General features: G+C 48.9%; 1 protein-coding gene across 7 annotated transcripts in view; it reads right to left on the reverse strand.

The window, feature by feature from the left end:
- The window catches only part of MSI2 (musashi RNA binding protein 2), a 360,886-nt gene that overhangs the window by 213,603 nt on the left and 125,849 nt on the right, over window positions 1-21,434 (reverse strand). For all 7 annotated transcript variants that reach the window (XM_084862609.1, XM_084862607.1, XM_084862606.1 and 4 more), the window contains exon 6: window positions 20,422-20,514. In XM_084862609.1, the coding sequence (XP_084718735.1) occupies window positions 20,422-20,514 (93 nt within the window). The remainder of the gene's footprint in view (window positions 1-20,421; window positions 20,515-21,434) is intronic.

Here is a 21,434-nt window from a genome sequence, read left to right on the forward strand (position 1 = left end):
GTGGCCGGGGTTAAAGCGTCCACTGAAAGCGAACTCTGATGGCAAAGATAATGTGTTCAGTCTTCAATAACCATGTCCCACATTTTTAGCCATTTCCAAGAACTGTTGTTTTTTATGAGTCACCCAATAGTTTTTCGTTTGATCTGCATCACAAAAGATCACTCTATTTTCAATTTTTCGGGAAAAGTGTTCTCTCTTCCTATAGGACTCAAAACCACGTATCAGAGGAACTTTTTACAGAACAGTGGCCTGTCCAGAGGGCGCGATGACCCTCCTTTGGGGTCTCATAGAAAGTCTCACACACACACACACACACACACACACACACAGTGCCCCAGGCAGTTGTCCAGGGCCTCTGAGATGTCCCGGACACAGACACCAATGCCTGCTTCTGGCCGAGGAAAGAAACATGTGGTATCTTTCCACCAGTGACACATCCACAGCAGCCTGACTCACTCATTCATAAGCCCACTATCAGAAATAACACGCTGCCAGGATGACGTTTCCTAATCTTTGACAAAGCAATATCCAAATTCAAATGAAAAAAGGCTTAAATGTCAAGTGATGACGGTGATTTATCTTGTACTGGTTTATATAATGCACCGCATCTTGGACAGGCAGATTTTTCCATGACATCAATCAGGCAGCAAGCAGGTTTAATGGCGACAGTGACGACTGGAGAATGAGTGTGCAGTCGGAGCTCGCTGGCCTGGACGCAGGACTTCCTCTGTCCCTGGCAGCTTTGGCTACTGAGCACGTACCTGCCCCTGAGCCCCATGTTCCTCACCTGTGGTAACGATGTAAGAATTGTCACTACCTGACAAGGGTACTGTAACCGTTATGTATTTATCTATAATAATAAAAGTGTAATATGCAAATCGACTGAAGGGCCAAGGCAGCTGGGCCTCTAGTATGTTAATAAAAGCAATCAGCATAGTGCCTAGGACACGGCAAAGACCCAATTAGAGACAGCTGCGATTAAACATACTTAGTATTACTATCGCTAAATATGATTTTAATGGGTGATAATTCCTTACAACTTTCCTATCTAGAGATATGATATAAAATGTCTAATATTAAACAATATTATATCAAACCACTGTATTAATAGTAAAGCCCCAAATACTGAACATTGCAGCAGCAACTGCCTGACAGACCTCCACGTGCCATTTTACTAGCCTGCGATGTTTGCTTATTTTGTTTTATTTATTTATTTTGCCGTGATCTATTTTGTTGTAGGAATGTATTGTGCCTTCTTAGGAAGTAGGAGAGGAGGTGGAGGAAAACGGGGAAGAGGGAACGAAAGAGAAAGGAAGGCCAAAAGTATTCTAGGAGATTCTATGTGTCCAGGCCTTGTCTCTTACTGCTACCCTCAGGGAAATGCTCTCCTTCCCATCCACTCACTGTCTCACACATGCAGCCTGCCTCCCACGTGACCCGTGTTCACTCCCTACTCGTACACACGAGCAGTCACATGACCTCCGGGCCCACATGCGCTCCGGCAGAGGGCGAGGAGGACTGCCACGGGGCCATTAAGTGAGGACATTAAAAGCGCTGATGTAGGTAAAACCCATTAACCCGTAGAGGAAGCCAGACTATAAGCTGCAACTCCACCGACATCATAAAAAGTAAAGAGGCCTCCGTAATGGAACCAATATTACAGCCATTGATATAAATTATACCTCAGAACAGGGGATAAGGGGGTGGGATGTAAAAAAATGGAACAAGTTCAAACTTCTTTTATTGTAATAGTCTCCAGTTGAGCATAATCACCAAAGCTACAGTGCGATGCGATTGCCAAAACTAGACAAACATCTGTGAGATGGATTCATCTCAGAGGGGAGGCCAACAGCTTGTTATCATTAAAGCGGCGATGCTCGCTCTGCGATTGAACTGCAGGCCGCCTTGTTACTGTGTTTGCGGAGGCAATTGTACCAGATGTTGGCAACTATCTTCAGATAGATGACAGGCACCTGCTGTGGAGGAAATTTAGCTCCTCGTTGGCCTGCCTGGTTTGGGGGCAGGGAGGGAGGGGCAGGAAGGAGTGACCCTTGCAGACACCCCACAAGGAGGCTCTAACCAAAAGTGACCAAGAGAAGAGGGTAAGCTTGCCAGATGGGGGCCCACCCATCTGCTCCAACTCAGCTCCTGGTGCCAAAGACCTGAAAAGGATCCACAAGGTGCTGGAGGAAGATGAGAAACCAAGGAGCCATCTCACTGGGGCAGAAGCACAGAGCCCCCACATCATCAACGCCCCCTGCAGGTTGCTCTTGGTAACGGTATCCCAGACTCCTCCGGAGATCCTAAATTTGAAACATGGCTGTGGACATTAATCATTATTAAAAGGCAAACAGGCAATTTTCAAACCATGTCATGCTGACTCAGATGGAGACAAAAGCTCTGGGAGGGGGGGAGAGCGGGGACAAGAGAGATGAATACCACCCATGCCACCATGGACAAATAAAAATCATGAGAGCCCATAATTCACTTTCCAGAGTGCCCCGAACATCAGCCTCTAGTTGCTAGGCGGAAATGATTCACTTCAAAGTTGGCATGGCTGACCCAGATCTACCTTGCTGAGGGGTGACCTAGCAGAAAGATGCTGATAAAATGCAACGGCAACATCCTAGACTCTGGAAACGCAAACTGACTCTTTTTTAGCTGGGGGTGGTCAACAGCGCCCCCGAAAGACTTCACAGATGGGTTCGGCCCTGGAGAGCTGGCCATTCTGCTGATAAAGGGGGTAAAATCGTGTTTGCCTTTGTTAAGATGTTCCAATGTGGCCCCTCGGCTAGAATCCAGGTTATTTCTGAGCACGTGACAACTCTCCTTCCTTTTGAATTGTTTGAGCCAGGCCACTCCATACTTGGCTCATTCTTACACCATTGCTGGAATGGGGACACCAGATGCTGACAACTGCCCTCAGAGAGGGGCAGCAGCTGGGCCTCGGTGCCAGAGCCCAGCAGAACCCAGGGTGTCCTGGGAGAAGTGAGCAATGTTGCTTTTATATTAAAATATATTTTATTGGTTTTTTACAGAGAGGAAGGGAGAGGATAGAGAGCTAGAAACATAGTGAGAGAAAAACATCTATCAGCTGCCTCCTGCACACCCCCCACTGGGGATGTGCCCTCAACCAAGGTACATGCCCTTGACCGGAATCAAACCTAGGACCCTTCAGTCCGCAGGCCGACGCTATATCCACTGAGCCAAGTTGGTTTGGGCTGCAATGTTACTCTTAGGCCTCAGCATTCTTCTCTGTGCAAAGGCCTCCCACGCCCCTTCCAGGTCTCCATGCCTGAGACCTAGATGTTCTAGCCACAGCCAAAGAGAGTAAATGGCGTGGTCCAGGTAGTAGAAAAATGTAACAGACATGCTAAATTCTAAATTTTCCACATCTACTGCTGGCCCAAGTTGGGCTTACTCTTCATATTTAGCCACAAAACAAAGTGAAACATGCCTCTTTGGCCTGTAATTAAGGTTGTTTCATGTCCTTCACCAATAAGGACTTCTTTGCTCTGTTTGAAAAAAATAAATAAGTAAAAGTATACTTGGAAGTTCCTAGGATAAAAATGACACATTTTCAGAGAAACACTTACTAGAGAATACAGAAATCAAGGCAACAATTTAATTTCACACTCTACCTGCCTTGGACTAATTTGTGTAAATTACATTTCATACTAAGAACCTCAGCCCACGTGTCCACAATGGAAAAATAAGCAGCTTGCATCAAATGGAGCTTTTCGGGTTAAGTATAGAGCTCTTCTTAGTGTGTGAATGTTCAGCTGAAATTTCAATGCAGGTTTTATATAAAAATTTCCAAGTGTTAATTTCCACATTTTCATCGACACATCAATGTCATTGGGTTTTTACAGCCTTAAGGAGTGCAAATTAATCTATGCGATTCTGGGTGGGTTTTTTTTTTCTTCTTTCCCTTCTCTTAGAAAAATGATTACAACCAAATTCTCCATTCATGGGAGTGAGTTAGCAGAGGAGAGGATCCACTGTATGAAGCTGCACAGAAGTCCCCACTTTGACCTTTCTCATTCGGGAATGGGTCAGGCAAGTGGGAGGTGACACGCACATCTTTGCACACACATTCTCCAGTGCAGCCCTCTCTCTGGGTCTGCCACAGCCACGCAAGGCACCTGTCACCTCAAGGTCGCCAGTCGCCCAAGCAATAACAGGACCCCAGGATCGCAGCTCACCTGTCCACCTTCATGTGCCCTGTGTGCTCCACTCCTCTAGCTGGCCTTGGTTTTGAAGCTACTGACTTAGAAAGCCTTTTGCAAATGGAAGGGAGGGGACAGCACGAGACCACACAATGTCATCTTTCTAATGCATGTCTGTAATAAAAGGGCCGTTCTTCCAAACGAGCACATGGGTGTCCCCCAAATCAGTTTATGACTGACCCTAAAAAGACCCACAGTCCTATGAAATCATTCCTTTCTTTGAGACTCAAGTTGGGGACGGGAATGTCTACAGCAGGGGGACAGCAAGTTACAGCCTACAAATCTAGCCTGCTGGGGTTTTTCATAAATAAAGTTTTATTGGAATACAGCCCAGCATGCTCATTGGCTATATGGCTGCTTATCCACCACAATGGCAGCACTGAGGAGCTGGGGCAGAGACTGTATGAAAATACTGTGCTGTCTGGTCCTTTCCAGTGAGCTTGTCAATCCCTGTAAGAAAGTGTGACTTCATGATCCTGGGAGAACTCAACACATAGGAAAATCAGTGGTATCCCTTTTTGTTGCCTTGGTTTAAAAAAGGTATCTAGAATGAACACAATTTGGAACACTTTCTACAAACTTTCACTCTGTAGGGGTGTCGAACTCAATCAGAGAAGGGGCCAAAATCTAAAATCCAGCCTAAATCGCAGGCCGAATGGTTTACTGAACAGTCATAAACTGACAATGTCATAAACTGACAGCGGAGTGCAGTGATGACAGCGCGGTGCGGGCCACATTGCAAGGCCTGGCGGGCTGGATTTGGCCCGCGGGCCTTGTGTTTGACACATGTGCTCTAGTGGTTACACGTTAAGGGTTTTGTAGAAAACCACTAAGTTCTATCGTTTTGTTCTACTGTATCTGAGGAGTCCCCTCTGTCTATTTCCTGGGGCTGCCAGATCCATTCACAGGCAGAGCCCAGGTTAAACGCATCTGGGAAACCATCTGAGATTAGCTACGCCTCAGACACCCTGATAATTTGCTCTCTTCGGTTCTCCAACACTGAGAATACAGTGTCCACTGCCCAACCCTGGGCCAAATCAACTAACTTGGCTTCAGGTGGGGTTCAAGGGTAAGATCTCAGAGCGGAACTCTGAACTGGGCAAGAAGGGGTGAGTCTTTAAAATCCTGGGGCGTAGCCTCGGCAGTTAATCCACTTGGGAAGAGCGAGAGCAGGCATCCGGTTTGAGCTCTGCCTCCCTCCCTGCCCTCCAGCTGATGACAAGTCGAGCTCTTTCTTTCAAGGTCTCTGGAAGTGAGCATTTTCCATCGGTTCTTTCCAAAGCGGGCACAGGCAGAGCTGCTATATCCAGGGCAGAGATACCCTGTGGGCTTCCTCCTACCCTGCAAGACAGCTCAGAGAGAACCCAGAATACACGTCTGCCAAGCACATCTTCCATTGATGCTGAGGCAAATGAAGGCAGGACCATCCGTCAGAGGCTGCCATGGGGAACAGGCAAGACGGCAGATGCAAAGCGTGAGAGGCACAAAGGACATTCGGCAGCAGCCACCACCATCGCCAACCGTCAGTGGCAGTTGGCACGCCCTTAGCCTCCTCTCACCCACATCCCTGATCTCTGTGACCCCACAAAGTGCCTAATACCAAGCAAACACTCAAAAATTGGATCACTGTATGAATTAATAGCCGAACAAGCATAGCCACCGGCAGGGCCTGTCAACAACTCCTGGTAAAGACCTCTTTCTTCCCCCTCCAGCTGGTCCCGTGGCCCCCAGACAAGCCGCGGTCCTGAGTGGCCCAGCATCCTCAGAGCTGGCTCTGGAACTCCCTGACTCCCCTGAGCTCAGGCCTATGAGGAAGACCAGCTATCATGAAGAGGCGAAGAGGCACTGGCATAAGGCACCCCCAGAAAAGGCAACCGCAAGGGTGTGGTGTTCGATTAACTATGACCAGACATGCCCCTGCCGAGAAGGTATGTTATAAGCAGACAGTCATTGGAAACATCCCGGACCACGAGAAGGGAGAAATGGCTATCTTTCTGAAATTGCCTGCAAGTGAATTACAGCAGCTACTTCCTGTGGGAGGGGAAATGATTATAGGTGGCTTTCCGGTCCCAAGTGCGCCTTTTCTCTGAGTCAGATGCAACAAGAAGCAGCCGTGGAGGGTGACGTGTCCCCACAGGTGTGTTTTCGGGGCGGGCCGTGCTGGAGCACTCCTGTCCGCCACGGAAAGCTGCCTGAAAAGAACATTGCTAATGCCCGCTCTCATTTGCTTTAAACGAATTCCTCGTCGCAGGCAAACAAATCCCCCACCAACATCCGCTCTCCTGCGCAGTCGGCCTCCACTGCCAGGCGTGCACCACGTGCTCGGGAACGCCACCGTGAAAATGGTGCTTTTCAATAGAAACTTGGCATTTATCATAGTGAGAGCATTATCTTCTCAACAGAAGCTGACAATTTGTCCTAGTCCTCCCTCGAGAGAATCCAGAGAGATCGCATTTGCTTCCCCTGCATGCTGTTGCTCCTACTACAACATTTCTTTGCCTGGAAAGAAAATATTGTGACTCCTTGCCATATTCGCTTCATTAGCATAAGAGGGGGAAAAAGCCAAGTCCTCCCCTCGGCCTCCCCCAGGCAGCCGCTCCAGCTGGTTAGATCTAGCAGGATCTTAGAGGCAGGCCTCTGCGGCTCGGGATGTGTCTGATGGGTCCAGAGGGATGGGGGCAGAGACTGGGAGGGAAAGAAACTAGTTCTCTAAAAATGCACAGCAATCCACTTGGCACAGAGGAAGCGCATTGTGCAGATTAAGGTGTTTGTAGGAGAGGGTGAGCCTGGGAGAAGTCAGCAGTGTGGGACTTCACCACCAGGTAGGGGTGTGTGTGTGTGTGTGTGTGTGTGTGTGTGTGTGTGTGTGTGTAACAGAGAGGGGAGGGGTGGGGAGAATATGAATGCAAAGACGAGAGACTGTCATTGAACAGCCACATGGCAGACACACTGGGCAAACATGTCTCTTAATTCTCCCAAACCCCCTATCAATGAAACTTGGACAAAAAAGAAGGCTCAGGACAGTGAAATCAGCAGTGCAAGGTCACAACGCTAACAGCAAATGGTGGCACCTGGATTCCAGCTCAAGTTTTCCTGATTCCAAAGTCCAGAATCACTCTACTTCATCCCATGCAACCCAGATAATTCCCAAGAGCCTGGCAATAGATGCTAATGGCATCCTTCTGTTGTCCAGCGGCAGGATGGTGTGGGGCGGGGGGGATGGAGGGGAGAGGAGGAAGGTACTCACAAACAAGTTCTCTCCGCCCACAGATTTCCCAACATCAGAGATGTCTATGCTTTGGCTTAATGTGATTGGACCCATTTTCACTCCTCAGTCTGGCCAATCACAAAACAGCAAGTATGGGGGGCGGAGTGGCCCAGTCCCTGCCTAGTGCCCCCATCCTGAGAAGATCCCTGCATCTGAGTCGAGATGAGTCCATGTTCCCACCGGTTTCTGAAAACCACAGACCCTACTTAATACCTTCCACTTAGCACCTCCATTGCTTTCCTTACACCAAAGACAGACACGAGCAGGGGAGAAGATGACACAGGAGAAGCGTGTAGCCATTTTTTACCCTCCTCTCTTGTCCCTTCTCTGAAGCAGCTCCTTGTCTACCCCTACGCCAGGACCCACCTGGGAATGTCCCTGCTCCAGCAAAGGCCGCGGACCCGCTGCGCCCCGCCCCGCCCCGCCCCGCCCAGAGGGCCCCTTAGTCCCAGCGAGCTCTCCTCGCAGGATGGAAACAGCACATTTCTCCTGCGCTTCAGGGAAATGACGGGTTGGTTCCACATACGGAAATGCTCCAGATAACAAAATACATTCTCTTAAAGCCCCGTTTTTTAAAAAGAAAGGTCATAATTTTACCATTTGAAATTCCCCCAATGGCTGGCAAAGCCATGCCCTCTGATACAGAGGGTCCATTCATTCCACCACTATTTACTGAGTGCCAACTACGGCCCAGGTGCCGGGCCAGTCCTGGTGCCACACAGTGAGTAAGCAGGGCCTTGTGGGGCAAAGAAGTTACGTGTATTTGACTTTTTTCTTGCTAAACCACAACTCCTCCATTCCACTCCCATATGGATTCTCTCAGCTCCTAGCTTGTTTGCTTTGAGACAATTTATAATTCCTTTGTTTTTATTATTTATTTGCTTGCTCTTGACTGGTCCTCCCCACTCCATCTTAGCTAAGACTTAAACAACAAGTAAGCAGGGATCTTGTCTGTTTTGTTTGCTGATATGCCCTTGGTCCTAGCTAGCTCAGTGCCCGGCGCCCGGAAGACAACCAAGATCTGCTGAACGGATCAATAAACAATGAAGGATGCATGAGGCGCGGACAAGATGCCTTCTGGACGCGAGGAGGAGGGACAGCTGCTTCCCTGCACTAAATGGGCTTAGCCATGCGGTTCTTTTTAGGATCAAAGGCTTTTTGTTTTTATAGGTTTTCCTCCCTCCTGCTTTACATTGGCTTTATTAGCATCTTCCTACCATCCTAATATTTGCTATAAATTAAAAGACCAGAAAACAACGCTTATTAGAATCATATGTAAAGAAAAAGGAAAGGAAACTTAAATGAGGATGTGGAAAGCTCTCTCAAGAGGGTAATGCTAAATGATATTGGGACAGTTTCCAGACAGTATCCCTTAGCCCCCACAAACAAAACAAAAAAAAGTTTAATTATTCAAATGAGTTTAAAAAGTTTATCGGCAGGGACCAACCAGAAGAATTCTCTTATGGATTACATCAGTTCATAATTTTCCATCCAAGCCAGAGCAACCTGAAGTGACTTCCACAAACTGGAAGCATCAGTGTGGGTGGGTTAAACTTGAGGTACATGCCATCGGAAACTACACAAAACTGAATCTCCAACTTACAGCTGAGAGGACCCAGAAAAGACTTCTCAATTTGTGTTATCCCCAAGTGGGTGGAAGAACTGAGTGATAAGCGCACTCAGAGGACAGAAGGGGGCGGGGGGGGGGGGGGGTGCGGGGACGACGAGTGGAGGACTATTGCTGGATAGGGCTGGAAGAGCAACTCTAGAGACTGAAGCCAGGTCGGAAGGTGAAAATAACAGCAGCTAATGTTTCCAATATTTATAAGCACTTACTCTGTTGCTAGCAGAATGCTAAGAACTAGCTGACCCGTGAACAACACATAGGTAAGGGGCACTGACCATGCCCAATCCTGCAGTCAAAAACTATGTATAGCTTTTGACTCCCCAAAAACTTAACTACATTCATTCCTCAGTATCCACGGGACCCCAGTGGATACCCAAATCCAAAGATGCTCAAGACCCTTACATAAAATAGCACAGAACATGCCTATAGTAGGTCCTCCGTGGATTCCCAACCGTGAATCAAAAATACCATTTTTTGCTATGGCTGGTTGAATCTGAGAACATGAAACCCAGGGATATGCAGAGCCAACTGTCTATTCATTTAAAAAGATCACCGTATAAGTGAACCCACCCAATTCAAACCCATGTCATTCAAGGGTCAACTGTGCATATGTAATAGTTAATTTAAGTGGTCATGAAAATGCTATGTGGTGAGTACCATCCTCATCCCCATTCTGCAGACAAAGACACTGAGGGAGAAAGAAGTTCAATAACCTTGCCAAGGTTACTGAGCTAATAAATAGATGAGCTGGATTTGATCTCAAAGTATAAAAACTCCACACCCTTGTTGGGCAGTATGCTAAACCAGGGGCCCAGCACATGATGGTGGAAGGCCAACTCCAGGAGCCTTCTGATTTTTGTAAATAAAGTTTTATTGGAACACAATCACAACATTTCATTCTTATCCTGCCTGTGGCTGCTGTCCTGTTACCACAGCAGAGGTGAATGGTCGTGAGAGACCATCTGGGCCACAAAACTGAAAGCAGTCATTCATTATCTGGCCCTTGACAGAAAAAGCATGCCAATCCCTATGCTAAACGGCAGTGATTCTCAAGTTTCTACCCAAGAACTCCTCATGTTCAAGTAAATCGGGGACGGCCGAATGCGGGGAGACGGAGGCTACTGTAGCCAGCAGCTATCCGGAAGCGTCTCCAGGCCTCATGGCATTTCAAAACAATTTCACAAATTTTGTATTCTGTGTCATAATATTTGTTTAAATAGGATAAGTTTTAAACAAACAATCGTAGAGTCACAGTCAGTTTCCTGGAAAATGCGTCCCATCAACCTCGTGGCGCTGCAGACTGCGAGGCACAGCACCCACGCAGCCAAGGGAGGTGGCCCCAGGTGAGCAGCTCTGGAGCGGCAGCCCCAGGCCTCCTCACCAGGGGGCAGGGCCTGCAGCCTGCACCCGCTGCTCCCCAGCTGAGATAGCCAAGCAAGTCGCTTCTGCTCTCCCAGCCCTCCTTCCCTAACTTTAAAATGGGGACATTCCTGGGCGGCTGGTGTGGCTCAGTGGTTGAGGGTCGACCTATGAACCAGGACATCCCAGTTCGATTTCCAGTTGAGACACGTGCCCAGGTTGTGGGCTCAGTCCCCAGTAGGGAGGTGTGCAGGAGGCAGCCAATCTGTGATTCTCTCTTATCACTGATGTTTCTCTCTCCCTTTTCCTTCTTCTCTGACATCAATAAAAATATATCTTTTAAATAAAAATAAAATGGGGTCACTCCTCCTAGCTCACAAGGCTGTTGGAGCAACTATAAGACACGACCCATGAAAGGTCTGAGCAAACAGGAATCTCTGAATCTGAGCACAGATGCCAACTTAGTTGGAATGGAGAGTCGTGACATCAATAAATCCTTTGGGCCAAACATATCCATCCATAAATGAAGAAAATTTTTGTCTTTTTAAAAGACAAAACCCAGAAATATTCGTTTCCATGTCAGAGAACCGGCAAGCTCCTTGGAAAACTCCAGCATCTGACTCCCCGGCGCTTGCACAACCCTTCTGCCATCCCTAAGAAAGCTCGGAATCAGGTCAGGAAGATGCCTCTCACCACCATCCCACGCTCTCTGTTCCTTTAAGTGAAAAACACTTTAGGCTGTTTTTTCTTCCCCAAGCACTAACATTTCTCAAACAATAGCCAGTCTGAAAACATTTATTTACCTCTGCCGCCAATTATAAAGGACCCTGAGCGACCTCAACAGCCAAAAGTCTCTAATTTACAACTAATCCCAGTCCATAAATTACATCTTCCTCCACAGACCACCTAAAACACCTTCCTGTAAACAAAGCTCTCTGCTGGGCTTTTAATCTAATTAAATCCTTATTTTGCTCTTTGACAACAAGAAGCTCACTTTTCCACACACGGCGCAGACATTTTTATTTCAAGAGACGTCGAAATAATCCCCGAGTAGGAGCCCAAAGTGGTCCTCCGCTCCATGTCAATGATGAGCAGCCCTGTGCCCCAGGATGCGGGTCCGTCTGTCTGTCTTGCCTTCCCCAGGCCACTTGCTCCATTAACAAGAACTGGCCCTTATGGTGTGTGGATTCCTTACTGGCTCCTGCCCCCAGTGGCCAGTGGCCATTAAATAAGGAGGACAGATTGTAAACAGGGAGGAAGTGTTCTCTAGAACACACAGGGAGGGAGATTTAAATCCTTTGGTCAAGGAAGGTGTCACCCACTTTCAGATTTCAGGCCCAAGTGTCTTGACTTTTCCCACCTCCTTCTTATTTAGAGTGGTGTGCAGGTCAGAGTTTCTGGAAACCCAGTTGGTCCTAAGAAAATCAGGAGAGGTGGTCACCCAACCTCCTTCCCGCCCAGACTTATTCTCTAGAATCAGGAATCTGTCCAGAGCTATTGCTTCCCTGCTGTGAGCTGTCTTCTAGGTGCCTCCCCCACCACCACCCACCCCCTCCCCCTGCTTTCCTAGGCACTTGCAAGAAGTAATAATCAACCTCTCACAGGAACAGCCCCTCCACCCAGATTCTTCTATCCTGGAAACATCCTGGCCACACACATGTCCCACGAGAAAGAAAGGGCCATCACCCAGGCTGCAGAAGGTATGTGGGCTTGACATGAATCAAACCCCACTTTGCCAGTAACTGGATGCTAGGAAGACAAAACGACGTGAGGAAAAATGCATATACAAATTCAATCTATCAAATCTCCTATTTATTTTATGCAAAGTTTTTCTGGTGCTTATTAATGCCAGCTTTCCCCTCTACCATTTAATCTCTGCTTCCATTTCATTCTTGGAGGCCTGTGATTATTCTAATTCAGCATGTGGATGACTTCATTTCCGCTCAAGTACACCCAGGTCAGCTTGGAGAGAAAAGAAAGAGGAGGAGAAGAAAAATAATCAGCTAAAAGCTATTAAATATCAGCCGTGTGCCTCATGATTGGTTTTAAAGGCAGTGGTGAGGTTAGCAACAGGCAGAAACTCAACCCTTCTGCCTCTTTCTGCATATTAACATTTTTTCTGGGGCTCTCACTTAGATGGCCTCGAATGTAAATAGACGGCCGACTGGCAGCCCACTTTCAGCTAATTCACAAATATCAAGTCTGAACACACAGAGCTGTAAAAATTTAGAGGGTGGTAACTTGACAAATCCGGCCATTCAACAGAAGACTAATTCTCAATGGACAAAAGAAGGAAAGAAAAAAGAAGAAGAAAAAAGAAAAGCATTCACCAGCCCACGTAATGGGGTGTCCGACTGGAGGGGTGAGGGGACGGGCAGGAATCTCCATATCAATGTTCACTCCACAAAACAATGGAATTCGATTTCTATGCCAAATCTCAATGAACCGAGCTTTCTCTCCCTTAAGAACCACTCCTTGCACCCGCTGGTGCAAGCCTGAACCCTGATTTCTCAGACACTCTCAGTTCCCACTGAAGTTCATCCAGGGGAAGAAAGGCGCTCTTTCTCATGCAAACAACCCCATTGTCAGTGATGTCCTCTGAGGCTGCCGGGAGGCTCTGGGAAGGTGAGCTGGTGGAGCCGCTAGGCCCCCCTCCCTGGCTCTTAACTGCTTCCTGCCTGAGGGCTCCCCTGCCTCCCCCTTCAGGGCCTCCTAGAAACATTCAATAATGCGAAGCCCTCCTGGGGAGCACAGTCTCACAGCGAGGCCAGCCAAAGCTGGGGCCTGTTCCTCTACCTACTCCGAGGACGGCCATGGCATCTGATTCCCATCATCTCCAAGTTTTCCCAGCTTGCTCCCCAGAAGGCATCCCATTTTTCTACTTGTAGTTTTAAAAACACGGTTAACAGAGAAATAATAATGTCTGATGCATTTGCCTAACAACAGCTGGCTATATTTTATACACTAAAAGGAAAATGGGAAGCTTTCCTAGAAACCCACTGATCTATTTCAGGAGCTTTAGGGAGGGTGGGAGTGGAGTGGGGGAGGGAAAGAGAGAGAGAGACAGGCTCCATCCACCAGCTGCAGCAGGGGTCGGTCTGTGGAGGAAAAGTTCCCCAGGAGAACACAGAGTTCCTGCAGGAAGGGTCACCTGCAAAGCCCGGGGATCATATTACCGTGGGGACCTGCCCGCCTGCCCGCTGCCACCTGGCCCACAAGGCCCAGAAGGCTGAGGCAGGCAGAGGAGCAGGATCCTCCTGTTTGCTAACTGCAACCTTCGCACGCAGCAACTGTGCCAGGGGTCAGAGGGCAAATAAAGTCCCCTCCCCGTATGACACACTTCCGAAGGGAGAGCCTGACACAAACCAGACAGAGGATTAATAAAACATGAGGACAGTGTTGGCCTTGTTCGGGCGATTACAGGAAGAGAATTTAAACACAAAAGTAGCCTTCAGCCTGGCCGGCCCGGAAGGGGAGAGGCCAACGGTCCTTCCTGGTCCGCTCTGCAGTCATGGTTCAGGGTCTGAGGAACATCAAAGCTTGCACAGCAACGGCAAGCAGATGACAGGCGAGGCCCGGGCCGCCGACCGCCTCGCAGGCAGTCCACCTGCACAAACCACTTCAGAAGACAAATGCCTCCTGGGAGCGTGGATGCCCACAAAGAGCAGGCGGGACTTTTGTTTTCCACGCCTGATCGGAGAGGACCGAGCACTGCACGGAGCTTCCCATCTACCGCACACACTGGCGAGCAATGCAATGTTGCCTGGGGATCACAGTCCAGTCTCGGGGACATGGTAACCTGCTTATTTATTTTCTCTAGAATCTGTAGCCTTTGTAGCATTTTTATTCTAGGTCTTATTGTACTCACACATACAGCATCAAAAGGAGTGTCTGAGCAGCGGGGTGGACGCCACCATCGGGCCTGCACGTAAAACCTGAGCTGAAACTAGCAGGTGTCACACAGGAGCGGAATACATAAGGCCTCGCTGTAAGAAAAAGCCAATTCATTCTGGTTTTCCATTTTTCTCTTCCCAAAAGCCTTCACACGCCATTCTCTGTAACTCCAGTTAACTTTTATGAGCCCCCACACAACCCAATCCAACAAAGAGACTCCAAGGACCCTTTTCACCTCGTTTTTCACGGGCTCCCCTTTGATGAGACCTAAAGGGCTGTAACTTCCCAAGCCGGTCACTTGAAGGCCTTCCTTTCCCATCCGCCACAATGCGGGGCTGGCCCAGGAAGGGGTTAAAACTCTCATGTCAAACCACAAATTCGGGCACTGGCCCAGAAGGGACATGGGAACCAGGGCAGCGAGTGATAAAGGCCGGATTGTAGCAGCCCACTGAATTGGAAATGACTTGTAGGCCTAATGAAACAGAACTTTGGCAGTAAAACAGAATGAAAGGAATGAGACAATAAAAGGCTGGAACAAAGGGTGCAGAGTCGTTTCAGCTTAGCAAAATAAGCTCACTTTGTTGGTGGGGAAAGCCAAAGCCGATTAGGGTAAACCAATGACTAAGCGTAAGTCTTCCAAACTAATTACACAGTTCACCATGTGAAGTATAATTGGAAGCCTCCAGATGCGGCTGCTTTGCTTTCACGGGAGTTACATAAAGTGCGAGTCACCTCGAAAGCGCGCACCGAGAGGCCCCATCATCGAGGTGGACGCTGGAAGATGCAGGACGGCTCCATCCGGGACGCAGCCGAGAATCCATTACGTTTAAAGGCCCCTTTCTGATCTCCCAAATCCTATAAGTGAGAATGCAAGAAGCTGGTCCTTGAAGGAGGGGCCCCAAGGGGAGGAGGAGGAAACCCAAGCACATGGACTTGCTTTGATCCCAGTGCTTTTTAATTACCAAGCTGCGTTAGTTATTCGGGATGGCGGTGTGGGGAGAGCGGTGGCAGGCAGGCCGGTGGATCGGCAGGGCCTGTGTGCGCTATCTAGAGCATCGTTTGCGTGCCATTTTTTGGGATGGTCTGTATACATCATTCTTGGATGTATCAAATCATGAGCTCAGATAACGTCCACTAGGAAACCTCAAGCAGTAAAATAAATTACCATATATCAACGGTCCTGACAAATGAACCAAACCTGCTCCCTCTGAGCATGGGGCTGCTTAGGCTAAAATGGGAGGGAAGGTTTAATGAACAGCAGAAAGAGGTGAGGGCTGGATTGTGCAAAAATGTGATCTTGGACAACTTACTGACCTTTCTCAACATCAGTTCTGTCATCAACGTGACAGATGTTCTTCCTGCTTTGACTGACAGCCTTGGAAATCAAATTTTAAAAGGCATTAAAAAACCAAGCACAGAGCACACATCCCTCTAATTCAGAAACATCAACTCAAGGAATCTTCATAATAAAATCAGAACTTCACAAATTCTGGGTCTTCGTTAAGTTAGACCTCACATGTGTAATAGGGAGTTGGAAATACTCTACAATTCTGCTGGCTCTTACCCAGAGGATGAAGAGTCCCACTTCTAAACAGCAGCTGTTTCCAAAGAGAGAATCCTCAGTGTCCCTGCATCTGGAGCCCAGCAATGAACCCAGCCACCCTTATGACTGTTTTGCTTATTATATCATGCTCATTACCCTATTGATAATACCCAGTTTTAGTTACAGTCTTTAGATATCTATCTATCTTTTTAGTTACAGTCTTTAGATATCATACTTTCTAAGTATGTGCAAACACTCTCCAATTTATTAGATTTTCAAGCTTGAAACCAACCTTAAGAATACTCTAGTCCACTGGCTGGCAAACTATGGCCCAGAGGCCAAATGCGGCCCACCACCTGTATTTGTAAATAAAGTTTTATTGAAACACAGCAACACCCAATTGTTTGCTATGGCTGTTTCTCCACACAACAGCAGAAGTGAGTAGCTGTGGCATAGACTATATGCTTTGCAGATCCAAAAATGTTTTCTGTCTGACTGTGACACCTCTTTCAACCCCTTCCCTCGGTGAGAAACTGAGGCCAGGAAGGAAACGGCTAGTTCAGGTATCACAGTGGGGTCAGGCCCAGCACCAGGGCTCGGAATAACTTCTACCTCACTTCTATCCAATGACAACATCAGAGCTGCCACCCAGTGGGTGGGGGTGGCCATCCAAGTTAGACAAAACCTTAGGCCAATGGCCACACTTCGTGATCTCATCTGAAATATAAACAAGTAAAGACATCCCTAATCTGGGGTGGGGGTGGGGGTAAATCTTCTGGGAGAAAGGTAGGAGGAAAACACAAAAGGGTTTGAGTTATTTAAAGCTCTCGGTGTGTCATTCCACACCCACTCCACTTACAGTAATGACATTTAAACTCCCTTAGCTCAGTCCCATGATAGCAGTCTTAGCCATCTTGATTGCCACCTGAAATAAACAGTTGAAGCAGCTGCCACCTTGAGCAAGAAGGGATGCTGGAGAGGAGAGAGGAATGACAGCGAGGGAAACCTAAAAAGAGAACAGCGAACCCTGAATGGAAACTGGAGAAGGATGGAAAGTTCTAGACTCAGAGAAAGAGGAGGGAGGGTGTGAGTTCTGGCTGTTATACTGCCTTACCTGGGTGATCAAGCTGTCACTTAACCTCTCTGACCCTTACTGTCCACCTTCTCCGGATGGGCTGATGATACCAAAACCCACTGTGCAGTGAGGCACTGCACGTGCAGGTGCCCAGCACTGCCCAAGACACACAAGGGGGCTTTCCCTTTCCCCTGCATCTCCCGTCCCTACATCCTCCGGCTTTATCAGCAGAGAATGGGGCCCAGAGTTCAGGTTCTGTTACCAGACAAGCCTGGAGGGGGAGTCTGCATCCCACTCTATCCTTCAGGGTGCTGTGACCTTGAGTCAAAGACTTAACAATCTACAAATTGGGCAGTACCTCCATCAGCCTCCCGGAGGAAAATTAAATGATGTGAAATAAGTCAATGGCTTGACCCAGTATCCAACACTGAGTATGAACTCACTAAATAATAAAACTACACTCCTTAATCTGCAATAAACCAACTGAAAAGAGCCCCAAACAACTTTACAGAGTCAGGAACATGTTTGTGTATACTTCAGGGGTGTGTGTATGTGTGTGTGTGTGTGTATCCTACTTACTTCACCCAGAATACAAACTGCTGAAGGGTAGATCAATTTGTCAACTTACCTGTTACCTCCCTTCAAGTCTTTGATCTAAGGCCCACAAGCAGAGTCTCTCGCCTTTGATCATTTGGATTCAACTGAATTATACCAGAATCCTGAGAGGCGATGGGCCTACCCAAGGGAACACCAGCCACCAGCCAAAGGAGGAATAAGCTATTCTGAAGACAGACCCACAAATGTATGAAACAAGCTACTAAAACATGAGCACACAGTGTGTTATGGTTTCGATACATTCAAAAGCCTCTCTAGCCTTTTTATTTAAATACTAGAGGCTTGATGCACGAAGATTTGTGCAAGATTTGTGGCTGCCAGAACCACCTTTGCTCTGGCCAGAGCCACCTTTCTGCCTTTGCTGTGGCCTAGAGCCGCCTTTCCGCCTTCCCACACTACCCAGAGGCCCGGAGCAGCTGGGCAGTGGCATTGTTGCCTGTGTATGCAAATTAACCCACCATCTTTGTTGGGTTAATTTGCATGTTCATTCCTGATTAGCTGGTGGGTGTCACAAAGGTACAGTCAATTTGCATCTTTCTTTTTTATTAGTGTAGATATTTTTATTGACTTCAGAGATGAAGGGAAAGGGAGAGAGAGTTAGAAACATCAATGATGAAAGAGAACCATTGATCGGCTGCCTCCTACACACCTCATACTGGGGATCAAGCCTGCAACCCAGGCATGTGCCCTGATCGGAAATTGAACCGAGACCTCCTAGTTCATAGGTCAACGCTCAAACACTGAGCCATGCCAGCCAGGCACCTCCCTAGTCATTTAATGAAACACTTTGTAAGTTTATCCATCCTGCTGGAATCCACAAATGTTACTGCAAAATTAACCGAACGGCTTCAGACCGGGTGAGGGCCTGGCCAGCGAAGAGTGTGACTGCCTCCCAGACAAGGGGACGAGTGTTCTCGGGCAGCAATGGTTGCTTCCCTGGGCCTGGCCAAAGCTTGAAGAGCCTCCCACTGCTGGCATATTGGGTCACAACTGTGAGTGTTAATGAAAAAAACGACAGGAAGACAGGAAGAGAGAGGAAAAAGAGAAAGAGAAAGAAACCCAGAGCTGGGAATGTGCGGAGATGTGCAAGCACAAGCCTGTCTGGAATATGCTAACAGCCCATCTGGGAAGCATCAACTTCCCTGACACCACAAACAGGCCCAGGAGATTCCAAGGCAGGTTATGGCTCGAAAAGCAATCCCACCTCATGTTTGCAAACACTAACCCTGGCCTGTCTGAAAGGCGGAACGGTAGCAAAGAGGCTCACACTCCAGAGCCTTCCATTATGCGAGCTGGACTTGTCTCTTTTAATTATTTCCAGGCAGGCTGGGGCTGGGCGATGAGCACACCCCCCCTGGTGCTCTCAATCCGTCTGGAAGAGAAGTATGATAATGCACAGGATCACCCACCGCCGACACACTCAGCTATTCTTCAGAATCAGCCAGAGTGAACCAGCCCCCGACCGACGCAGCAGACACTGCCGCAGGGAAGGCGTCATCCGTGACCGACCTGGAAGGGCAGCTAAGTGCCATTGTGAATGCAAGGCTGGGCTGGAGAAGGCTGGTTTCTCTTTGTTGCATGTTCTCCTATCCATGAAGAAATTTATTAAGACCGGAGACCAAAAAAAAAAAAAAAAAAAAATCTCCATTTAGAGGCTAAATAGAGGACAGGGCACTCTTCCCAGACAGCAGCTCACGACTGGACACACCTGGGGACAGGGTCACTGCTGCCCATCGCCTTGGGCAAATGAATAAGCACAGAACCTTCAGACTGCACAGTGGGCACAGTACCTTTGTGCCACCCAAGACAAGCGTGACAGCGATGAGAAGGGGTGGAGCAAGGAAGCTTAGAACAGGAGCAGGGCTGTCTGACGGACACAGCCCTGCTATGTCAGCCCCTCAGCAGGGGCTGGGGGGGAAGAGGGGACACAGACCTGTGCAGAAGGAGCCATCTCACACCTGGCTCCCAGGATAATGCCCACAACCACTCACAGATGCAGGAAGCAGAAAGCTCAGACGCTTGGCCTGCCAGCCTCCTGCGACACAGGGTCCAACGGGGTCAATCCCCCACAAGCTGCCCTGCTGGGGCCCTGAGGCAGCTTCCTGAGGCAGCATGTCATCCTTGGGAAGAGCCACCGGCTCCCCCACCAACTAGGAAGAGGCTGAATTACATAAACACAGCACCATGGCTCCGCATCCTGTCTGTCTGTCAGACTCCGTCTGTCTGGCACACACGCCCCCACACTCCTTTTCCTGACTGATCTGGGGCATTCCGGGTTGCTCTCAGCCGGTTCCAGCAGCATAACCCAGGGGGTAACTCTGCTGCTGCCTCCCAGACATTCTGACAGGTACAGGCCCAGCATCCTTCCTGGGTTTCCTTGGGCACTTGACAGGGAAGGGTTCAGCTGCAAAGGGCGCCAGGGGGCCCCCCTCTCTCCACCCGTTATTCAGAAAGGCACAGAGGAAGCCAGCCGCCTCACAGGCTTCCAGCAGCTTCTGCAGGAGCCCCTGCCCTGTGACTCAGGCCCGCATCCCTCCCAGCTTCCGCCACTGCCAGCTCCCGGCCCCGGCCCCAAGTGGCCAGCAAATGCCAGCATCACCGCGCTCAAAGGCCACTCTGTCTGCTCCTGCAGGCACGTGGGCACCGTGCCAACCGCAGGCTGGGCTCCTCCATCTCAGCTTCTGCCGAATTTCACTTCAATCTTGACGGCCAAGTTCAAGGGCACAGCTTTTGAAGGACACAGCTGTGGCAAAGGCAGGGGCCACCGCAGCCCCTTCTAGGCGCATCAGGGCACCCACACACACCGCTTACCTTGCCAAACTGCTCGAAATATTGCTTTACATCTTCCACCACAGTGTTCGCAGATAACCCGCCTACAAATATTTTCTTCGTTCTTGTGACCATCTGCAAGAAATGACAAGAGGCGGACACGGGTTAACCAGGTTATCTGAAGCAATGCTCGCCAAGATGGTGCAACAACCCACTCTCTGCATTTCTCTAGAAAGGCAATTTTAGACAGGTTCAAGGTGCAAGAGTGGGCCCTGCGGATGCCTCGGGGTGCTGGAGACGGTCAGTCTGGACATCGTGGGCCTCCAGGTCACAACCCAGAGGCTCGCGTTTCCCATAGGCCCAGAGTGGCTTTCAGGACCCCCTTAGCCATAGTGCACAGCTTCATCCTGACGCACCAGCACAAAGAGAAAAGTCCCGGGGTCAAAGCCATTTACACCTAAGAGACATGAACGAGACAGAACGACGTACCCAAAAATCTGCTGCCTGGAAAGTACCCGTAAAACCTGCCAATCAGAAAATCACACGCAATTCAAACATGTGTGGACTGTCTGCACTCAGCTGTTCTGGGTGGTGGTGTATGTCGGCCAACAAGACAGACACTGGCCTCACACACACAAAAACATCCTCCCAGCTCAGTCCCCAGTCCACCTTCCTTCCTTGACTTCCCATGATGCACCCTACACACTGAGTCAAGCCCAACTCATCCCCAGGTCTCCACACCTCTGTCCACCTAAGTCCCTCTCCAGCCTCAGTCTCCCATGGCAAGTTGTGACCATCCTCCAAGATCCAAAGACCCTCTCCAGAATTAAACACCTACGTAGTCGCCCCGTGCAGAAGTGTTCTTCCTCCTCTGAGTTCTGCTAACACTGTGCCATCAGCCTCCCCAGCACTCACTACATTCTTCCTGGTGCTGAAGGCATCAATAACCCTGGTTCCCTTCCTTCCTCCCCCCCAGAAGGTGGGCTCCTGATTGCGCCCGGCACCCAGGCAATGCCACGGACAGGTCCAGCCAGGCACATGGAGCCCAGAAATGC

The sequence above is a fragment of the Pipistrellus hanaki genome (assembly GCF_964339955.1).
Source record: "Pipistrellus hanaki genome assembly, chromosome: 16".
Lineage (NCBI taxonomy): Eukaryota > Metazoa > Chordata > Mammalia > Chiroptera > Vespertilionidae > Pipistrellus > Pipistrellus hanaki.